Below are 9,904 nucleotides of genomic sequence, written 5' to 3'. Positions count from 1 at the left end.
GGCGAGACGCCCGGAGCGGCCGCTGCGGCCAGTAGCTGCCGCCGCCACCGCCGGCCCCTTCACCGGCTGCCCCGCTCAGACCTAGGCGGGAGGGGTGAGAGAGATGCAGCTTGGGGCCCAGCTCCGGCACCGCACCCCGTAAAGGGCTGACCTTCCACCTCGCCACCTCACCCACGGCAAGCCAAGACCAGACCAGCTCAGACCGCCTCTTGGTAAAGTGCTGGGAGGGACAGGCGAGCAGGGGCGGACAGAGGCGAGGCGGCTTGCCGGCTGGGGCCTCCAGAGCCGTGTTCCTGGCTCGGGCACCCACGAGGGATGGGTTTCCATCGGTTGTCCTTCAGGAAGCCGTTTCATAGAAACTCAGCAGCGTTTAAAAACAAAAACAAAAAATCTGCATTTTTCCGTTCTGATCTCCTAATGGGAAGCCAGTGAACGCTTAATCACAGTTGTCACGTTTTGGGTGTATTTTGGTGGGGGGGAGCACGATTGGTCCTGGGGAGGTGCTTGGGCCTCCGAAGCCCAAGCTGGTGCTTTGATGACCCCTGTCCCTTCCCCTGTGGAATTTTACACTCTGCGGGGAAGATTTGTGAGGTGCCAAAGGCAGCTCTGTGCGTGCACAGAGGATGGGGAGGAGTGTAGAAGCGCGGCCTTCTGGGGTGTTGGAGAACCACTTGGCGGTATTTGTTTCGCTTCAGGTTACTTTTTCCGGAAACAGGAGGTAGATAGCCCCTGGCCAGGTAGGGTGCTCAGGTGGTACTGCTGACCCTTGGGAGGCTAGGAGAGCTGCTGGGGTACGTGGGGTGGGGGGCTGGTGCCAAAGAGCAGCCTCCAGTGTTAAGCGTTGAGATACTTGTGCTCTTCCCACTCTGAGGGTTCAGAGAGCTTCATGCTGAAGGCGTGAGGATGTATCTGCTCCCTCTTACAGTTGAGGACGCTTGACGTTCCCAGGCCCAGAGCTCCAGCCCATCCAGCACTGCAGTCACCCCCGTCTGTTCTTAGTCGCTGTAGTGTTTAGATTATTTTCAAGAGCGGGAGTTGATTGGTCACTTCTCCCTGTACTTGCGTGTGGCTCTTCTGTGGACTGCGGTAACGACAGCCCTTTTTCTCAAAATGAGAATTCGAGAATGAGGTAACGTACGGTTACCGTTCCGCAGAGACCGTGCGGTGTAATCAGTTGTCATTCTCCTCCCCTAGTGCTTGTGAAACCGAACACAACCAAAGCATGGATATGGGAAACCAACACCCTTCTATTAGTCGGCTTCAGGAAATCCAAAAGGAAGTGAAAAGCATAGAACAGCAAGTCATTGGCTTCAGTGGTCTGCCGGATGATAAGAATTACAAGAGACTGGAGAGGATTCTAACAAAACAACTGTTTGAAATAGACTCTGTAGAAACCGAAGGGAAGGGAGACATTCAGCAAGCCAGGAAGCGGGCGGCGCGGGAGACGGAGCGTCTGCTCAAGGAGCTGGAGCAGAATGCGAACCACCCACACCGGATCGAAATCCACAGCATCTTCAAAGAAGCCCAGGCCCTGGTGAAAGAGGAGATCGTGCCATTCTACACCGGAGGCAACTGCGTGACCGAGGAGTTCGAAGAAGGCATCCAGGACATCATTCTGAGGCTGACGCACGTTAAAACCGGGGGAAAGGTCTCTTTGCGGAAAGCGAGGTATCACACTTTAACCAGGGTCTGTGCGGTGCAGGAGATCATCGAAGACTGCGTGAAAAAGCAGCCGTCCCTCCCGCTCTCCGAGGACGCGCACCCTTCCGTCGCCAAGATCAACTCTGTGATGTGTGAGGTGAACAAGGCCAGGGGCACCCTGATTGCCCTCTTGATGGGGGTGACCAGTAACGAGACGTTCAGGCACTTGTCGTGTGTGCTCTCGGGACTGATGGCCGACCTGGATGCTTTAGATGTTTGCGGGCACACCGAGATCCGAAACTACCGCAGGGAGGTCGTGGAGGACATCAACAAGTTGTTGAAGTATTTGGATTTAGAAGAGGAAGCAGACAGTACCCACGCATTTGACCTGGGGCAGAATCATTCCATTTTAAAAATAGAGAAGGTCCTCACAAGAATGAGAGAAATAAAAAACGAACTCCTTCAGGCACAAAACCCCCTTGAGTTGTACGTGAGCTCCAAAACAGAGTTGCAGGGTCTGATTGGACAGTTGGACGAGGTGAGTCTCGAAAAGAACCCGTGCATCCGCGAAGCCCGGAGAAGAGCCGTGATCGAAGTGCAGACCCTCATCACTTACATCGACTTGAAGGAAGCGCTCGAGAAAAGGCAGGCGTTCCCATGTGAGGAGCACCCGTCGCACAAAGCCGTCTGGACCATCCTGGGACACCTGTCCGACATCCAGGGGGAGGTCCTCTCGTTCGATGGAAATCGAACTGATAAGAACTACATCCGGCTGGAGGAGCTGCTCACCAAGCAGCTGCTGGCCCTGGATGCCGTCGACCCGCAGGGGGAGGAGAAGTGCAAGGCTGCCCGCAAGCAGGCGGTGAGGCTGGCCCAGAACATCCTCAGCTACCTGGACCTGAAGTCCGACGAGTGGGAGTACTGAGGCCGGAGCGCCCGCGTGGCCGGCCGTGTTCACAGCGAGCTTCCGGGTCCGTGGGCCCGACTGTGATTTATACGTGCATATTTCAATCTCAGTATTTATGATTGAAGCAAATTATATTCAGTTTCTCTGCTGCTTTTGATGTCGCAAAACAAATATCATTACAGCACATTAACTTTTCCATTGGATGAGTATCCGTATGTTGTGGTGTGGTTTTTTTAAAGTCAAAATGGAATAGGGGCAGCTTTTATCATTTTTAAGCGGGTTGTGCAGGCGGTAAATTGCAGATGTTTCCAATCTGGAGCTAGACGTAGCTTTGCATAAAACCAGAACAATTATGGGAAAGGGGACTTTCCAGTTAAAGAGAAGTAAATGTAAGGCGCAGGCGCAAGAGCAGGACGGTGTGTTTTATTATGCGGAAGCGGGATTTTTTCATTTACAAAGCCTGATTGGTCTCACCCCATTTAATACGGCGGGGCTTTTTTCTTTTTTTTGGATGGTCTGTTCTTTCATAAACGTTTTGTTTGAAAAACTGTATTCCCCTCCCCCCCTTACACTGCATTTAGAGAGGGGGATGTTTTTTGTGTGCGACAAAAGAAAATTATGAAAATTAATAGCAAAGAAACTTTTGAGACCGCATTGAAAAAGGGTAAAACACCAGCCAGTACCTTCAAGTTGTTTTTGTTTGTAAAAACTGAACTTAGAGTTTTCCTTAGTAAGGGAGAGAACATTGAAATGAAGTTAATGGACCTTTCAAAAAAAAAAAAAGTAGCACCCATACCTGTAATAGGGTAGTAAGATCTGGAGATGGGTTACCAATGTCAGGTGATACTCAAAACTAATAGGCAAATGTGTGTGGACCTAGCATGTAATGGGCTGATCTGTCATTCGAGGCTGCACAGTGGACGGTACTGTCTACAACGATGGGAACAGAAACTGTTCCCAGCCCTGCAGGACCAGGTCACTACAGCTCGTCCGAGGAAGTCAGCGGTCAGCTCCTAGCATCCTAAACATCGCACTCTGGGACCAGGTGGGGCAAGCTGCTCGGAGCACCTGCTGTGCCCCTCACCTCCCGCCACTGGCTCGTGGGAGTTTCTCGAGCGCCTCACAGAGCCAGTAAAGTCTGTCGGTCCATGAGATTTTTCTCTTCCGCTAAAGGATGTACATATTTCTGTAACTACTTCCTGAGGACCCAGTTTTACGGTTTCCTGTTAATGTGAACAGGAAAACATTCTCAAAGTTCTGAAGTGCCTTGATGACATGTAGGTCCCAGTATTACCACAAGAGACTGCTCTTTCTGTAGTCACCTTGCACAGAATAATCATGTTAGAGTACTTCTTTTGAACTCTGTAGTGACTGTTATCTTTCAGAGATTAATTTGGTAACTTCATGTAAACAGCTACAAATAAGGTAGATAAAGGAATATCCCTAAATATCTAAGAGGTGATCAGAGTGTAGCCCTAGAGCGATTTTCCCTTCGTCCCAGTATTGCCCCATAACTAAAAGCCCTTGACCTGTCTTTCCTACTAGAATGTAGACGCGCTGGATAGTGGGGCGCAGGGCAGCGAGCCCCTCCCACCGCACATGCAGCTCCTGGCGGCCGAGGGCTCTCAGCGCAAGTTACTGGCAACTGTTTGAGGCAAACTTATTTTAGGATTGCTATTCTGTATCTTAGTTTTAGGGGCCTTTTAAAGTTCTGAAGAGTTTTTAAAAGCCGCTGACTGTCTGGGTCCCAGCTCAGGAGGTCAAGGTTTATTTACTCCTCCCAGACACACCTGCGGTGGCCCGGCCAGCTCCATTGTAAACTCCAGGCCTGAAAGTTAAAGGAGCAGCGTTTCCTTTAAGGAAACACTGTTCCGCCTATTGTTCTGTGAAAACAGCTCTGCCCTGTGCTCCATCTCACGTGTCTCTCCGGGTTCTGTAGCGCCGGCTCACTGCCCAGCTTTAGCGTGTGTATGCTTGTCGGGCGCGGACCTCCGCCAGGCCCTTTGGGATCGCTCACGTGGGTTCTTTTGGTCAAGATACCATCAAAGCAACCTTGATGGATGGTTAAGGCCCAGCGTTGCCTGTGTTCAATCTGCCTGGTCCCCTGTACCTGCTGTCCTCCCCAAGTGGGCCCAAGTGACCTGGGTCTAGCTTGCCTGTCCCTCGTCGGGAGCAGGCTCTTTCGCTGTGGGCTGCTGCATGCAATCTTGTAACTGGGCTCACCACATTGTATTGTGTGTTCGTGATCCAACCCGAAGACAATCTGAAATAGAAGTAAAATCTACCCCTGAAGATGTCTGCCTGGGTTCTGCATTAAATGGCGTAATCCACGTTCACGCAAAACCGCTGGGGACGTTCACTGTCTTCCCTTCAGACACGCCCCACCCAGACAGAGCCGGTCAGTCTGTAACGCAGCAGTCACAAAAATAAACGGAACCAGAATGTCGACCGAGTACAGTTCAATGCTTTATTTTCCTAAATTGGCTTGTGTAGTTGATATAACTTAGTATGTTTGAGAAGTTTAACCCATAAAAAAAAGAAAAAAAAAGTTTAACCCGTTTTTCTTGTTTGTTTTATTTTGCGGTTTTTATCTGGTTTTTGAGGGTCTAAGCTTATCCTGTACATACAGTTTTGTTAAGCAAGGTTTTTAGCTTTTCGTGCATCTGGTACTTCTAAGAATAATTGGGGAGATATTTGCCATTGATTTTGATGTATAATGGGTGTAATACAGGTGTGTGGATCCTGTCCCCTCTTTATAAGCTGTATGACTATTGTAACAGTATGTTTTAAGTATTCAGTATTATTTGAGATGCATATTAGTATACCCTTAATTATGAATGAAATAAAATGGTCTTAGCTTATCTTTGCAGTGGAGAGAGGGTGTGAGTCTGAGGTGTGAGTCCTGTTGACACGTCTTCACCTTCACTTGCTGTGGCCAGGAGGGGTGATACGGTACCCAGCGGGCCCAGCCCCGGGAGGGTGGGCTCCTTAGCGCCAGTTGGTGGCAGCTCCCTAAGGGCGCAGCAGCACGCGAAGACCAGGGTTCAGCCACAGGCGGAGGGTAACTTCCCATTTAAACAACCCAGGCGCCTTGGGGCCAGAAGAGGGCCACCAGGCCCAGGGGCGGGTGGCCTCATGCTCCAGGGCTGTGCCCATGTGAGGGCACATGTCTGACCCTGCCAGCCGTCCAGGGTTCATGAAACACAGCGCAGGCTCCCCACACCCTCCCTGAGTCCCGCGGTGGGGACTGGCCACATTCACTGTGGGCAGCTGTTTGGCTGGCTGACCCGTCACCTGGCCGCCGTGGTGGCTTTCTGTCCCTAGGCCCTTCCTGCGTGTGCTGGTCTGTGGTCCCACTGCCTGCTGAGACCTTCCCGGTGATCAGACGAGCAGGAGCAGCCTCCTCCTCGTCCAGGTGAAAAGAGTAAGCTGGACGGCTTAAGCAGGGGAAAGTCGACAGGTTTAACGAACCCTCTGCCGCACAGGTGCCGGTTCCACAGCAGGCACGACCCATTCGGACTCAAACCGCGTTCGCAGGCTCCGCCGCCCGCTTGACTGACAGACGCCATCGCACCACGTCCCCGCGAGGAAACCTCTGTCTGGTGGAGGCGGGAAGGGACACGACGCAGCAGCCACTCTGGATGGGTCATAGGTATAAGTACCTGGCCGACAGGAGAAGGCTCAGGCCCCAAGGCTGCTTAGGGGTGGGACGGGTGGGACAGGAGAAGCCCCAGGGGCTGGGCAGCGGTGACGTGGGGGCTGAAGGACCGTGCGCTGACAAGCTTAGCCTGCTTCTGAGGTGCGGGGGCACCAGCCGGGGTGCAAGCTCGGCCCAGCTTGGGGCCCTGGGTGTGAGCTGGGGTCTTCTAGTCCCCTCTGCTGTGCTTCCAGGTCTTCGTGTTTCACGCCGTCACCCATGGGAGCTGCCAGGCTCAGGGCGAAGCCCCCGTCATGCGTGTTCGACGATTGGGCCACCCCGGGCAGGTTCTGCGACATCTTCCCAGGCAACTGGGACACTTGGTGACCACTTGCCCAAGGAGCTGCCTGAGGTCGCCGGGCTAACAGGAGCGGACACCGCCCGGCCTGGCCCTCAGCGCGGTTCCCTGCAGGCGGGGCCTCAGCTCCCCGCACCTGTGTGACCCTGTGACTGTGTGACCATGTGACCGCTGCCCAGGGTGGGCGGGCAGGCGGGAGCCCACTGCACTGGGCTGAAATCAGCCCAGCCGCCTCCGGTCCGGGCTCCGTGCCACACTCTGGTGTCTAGTTGCGGGGTCCGTGGCACTGAAGGCCGAGGCCTCAAGGACGGTACTGCCACGAGCGCCAAACGGCAGAAATGTTTTAACAGTCTCACGCCAGCGTCCTCCTGTCCCCAGGGCTCTCCCCGGGGGCTTTCCTGGAAAACGCACACACGCTTCCAGCTGCCCCTCAGGACCCAGACCTGCCCGAGCTGCCGGCTGCTCCCGCGGGGGGATGCACACCCCCACCTGGCCTCACGCCACAGGTCACAGCGAACAGCTGCCTGCCTGCCTGGGGGACCTTCCCGGTCTCGAGCCGCGGACCCCAGGTCGTTGCCGGGCCACTCATGCTGCAGGGCTGCCCCACCGGGTCCTCCAGGGGACTTGGCGCAGGGCCAGGTGTCCTGAGTTCTGATGGACGGGACGGCCTGGCCCAGCTTGGACGACGTGGGCTTTGTCCCTTCATCCCAGGCCTTCCTGCCGGCCCCGCCCCCTCCGCCTCACGGCCCTGGGCCCGCTGGCTTGTCCGTGGCTCCCAGGCCAGGCCGCGGTGCCCTCTGAGGCAGCTCCATCTCCTCCTGTCCATCCCCATGGCCTCGGGCCCTGGCGACAGTAGGAAGCAGGTACCTGTGGGCGAACTCTTCTTTAGACATGGCGTCCTCACTGCTGGCACAAAATGCACTTGCTGGATGAACAGACAGAAACCTCAGGCCTTTACATAGCTTCATAAAGCATGTCAGGTCGGCTGCCATTTTGCTGATCAGGACTCAGAGCCTCAGTCTACGGTGCCTGTAGCCAGGACCCTGGCATCACTGCACGAACTCACCTATGACCGCCTCATCCCCTTGCACAGATCAGAAGTGCCCATACCTAGGCCCACGTGCTGGGCTGGCATGTTGCCACCCCTGCCGCTGACCGAACCCCCCTCGGCTGAGTGACCAGCTGAGTGAGAAGCCGAGGGACACAGGCAGCCCCACAAGGGTGTACCCACGGGTGCACTGTGGCCTCCTTGGCCACTTCATCCTCCTGGGCAGCTGCAAGAGTCTCCCTCTGAGAAGGGCTGCATGCCCGCTCACGGGGTGGACGGGTGTGGCGGTCCAGCCAGAACCCCCGACGCCCCCATTCAGGCCCCTGTCTCCCACCTCAGATCGCTCAGTTCCCCAGGGAGGGCAGAGAATGGAGCTGCTGCTGTCCAGTGCCTAGTCACAGGCAGACATGCAGCCACCCGGTGGCTCACCCTGTACAAAGTGACTGGCTCCTATGCGGCTGTCCCGGGGCCTCAGCATGTCCAGGCTGATCTCTGAGCGGCCAGCAGCCCGTACGAACCCAGAGGGCTGCGTGCCGGGAAGACCAGCCATGGTCTGGATGAAGACAAGAATGAACAGGCACGTGCTGCCACATCAGGCTATGACCCTCTGTGGATGGCAGGGCCAGTGCCGCTAGGCAGACCGTGGCAGATCCCGAGGACATAAATCTCTTTCCTTCCTGGTCCCGTCCTCAGTGCCTAGAACAGTGCCTGGCTCAACCAGTTAAATGGTTGTTGAATGAATGAATGAATGAATGAATGAATGGAGACAGCACCATGGGAGCGGGCAGACCGGCAGCCAAGGGGGTGGCATCGCCTCCCAGATCAGGGAGGGCCTCCTGCGTCCATTCACAAACCTCCGTGTCCTAGAGCCATGCGGGGTTGGTATGTGTCTCCAGATATGTCACAATGTCCTGGGGAAAAGGCAGATGAGGGTGGTGAACGCCACAGCCCAGGTGCGGGGGAGTGGCGTGCCAGGAGAGAGAGGGTGTACCCCTGGGGGGAGGCACCTGTGCTGGGGAGTCGGAGGATTCCCCTCTATGGACACAGCTTTACCTCGAGACCGTGGGGTGCAGGAGCTCCCGGGGGGAGCAGCAGGTGCGGAGCCCTGGCCTTGGCACCAGGCACACTGAGGGTCTGGGGGAGTCTGGGCAGGGAGCAAGGGACAGAACAGGGGTGCCAGGGGCTGGATGGTGAGGCCGCTGGAGAATTTCAGTCTTTTAGGTGCTCTGTTGGATGTGTCACCCTGGTGGCAGCAATGGAGGCCGAACTGGGAGTAAGGGGGCCAGAGCAGGGAGGCCAGGAGGGAGGGAGGGTGGGACGAGAGAAGTAGGCAGAGTAAGCGACCCGGGGGAGAGGGTCTGGGGACACCGAGGGTGGCACTAGGGGACGGGGTCTCCCGAGGTCCTGAGCTGTGACAACAGGAGGGGCTAGCCATGGGGTCAGGACACATAGCAGCACAAGCGAGTGTGGCTGAATAACAAAAGCAGCTGGCTACTAGAGGGACATGGAGGCCAGCCACGTCCTGCCCCGTGGGCCTGGGGCAGCAAGGCGCCTGGCTGCTGGTTCCTAGGCCTGTCAGCACTGTCTGCCGGCACCAGCTGCTGAACTCATCATCCCCCCGCCCCCGAAGGCCAGCTTAAGCAGCCCCCAGCGCCCAGCCCTGGTCTCCTGGGTCCACATGCCTTATTTCCTCTGGGAGGCCCGGGTTTCATCTTGCTGCCTGCACCTGGCCCAGCCGCTCAAAGACAGGGCAGGTGTCCCAGGACCAACATGGCTCTGTGGCTCTGTGGTGAGGGGCTCTGAGGTGAGGGGCCACGTGGTCTGGGGGAAAGTGCAGACAGACCACCAGCCATTGCAAAGACCTTGAGGTCCAGGAGCCAGGTAGGTCAGGTGAGTCTGTGGGGCTGGATCCGGTGGACCTTGCTGGTTGTGGGGAAGCCATGAGCACCTTTGGAGGCAGAATTGCATCCTGGATGGGAGGCGCCCGGACAGAGCCAGGTACAAGCAGCCCTCTGGGACTGGGCACTTCTGGGGGATCCCTCGGCCCCCATAGCTGCTCCACCTGGCCTGATGACTTGCCATGGATGACCACCCACGTGCAGGCGCTGTGCCCTGCCTGGCAGGCTGGGGAAGATGCCCCGGAGGGTCCCTCCAGGTGAGATTGTAAGAGATCTGTCTGAGCTCCACTGCTTTGGGGGGGATCTGCCAGGCTGCGTGGAGAGAGAGGACCCCAGACGGCCCGCCCCACTATCCGGCCCTCCGCACGGCCCCGCCTGCACCGAGGCTCCTTCCTGACCTTGAGTTTCCGGAGCC

At 56.3% G+C, this 9,904-nt stretch overlaps 1 protein-coding gene across 1 annotated transcript; it reads left to right on the top strand.

Annotated features, from left to right (window-relative positions):
* Positions 1–6: 6 nt before the first annotated feature.
* On the top strand, positions 7–5,422 carry BAG5 (BCL2 associated athanogene 5). The gene is made up of 2 exons (XM_006925595.3): positions 7–212; positions 1,195–5,422. Exon 2 carries the CDS (start codon positions 1,223–1,225, stop codon positions 2,564–2,566), a length of 1,344 nt encoding a protein of 447 aa, XP_006925657.1. The 5' UTR covers positions 7–212; positions 1,195–1,222; the 3' UTR covers positions 2,567–5,422.
* Positions 5,423–9,904: the final 4,482 nt, after the last annotated feature.

This window comes from Pteropus alecto, unplaced genomic scaffold (genome assembly GCF_000325575.1).
Source record: "Pteropus alecto unplaced genomic scaffold, ASM32557v1 scaffold8, whole genome shotgun sequence".
Taxonomy (NCBI): Eukaryota; Metazoa; Chordata; class Mammalia; order Chiroptera; family Pteropodidae; genus Pteropus; species Pteropus alecto.
This window is presented reverse-complemented; position numbering and strand designations above follow the sequence as displayed.

Excerpts from the sequence above, each read along its gene's own strand:
- BAG5 (XM_006925595.3), top strand. The coding sequence starts at position 1,223 with ATGGATATGGGAAACCAACACCCTTCTATTAGTCGGCTTCAGGAAATC.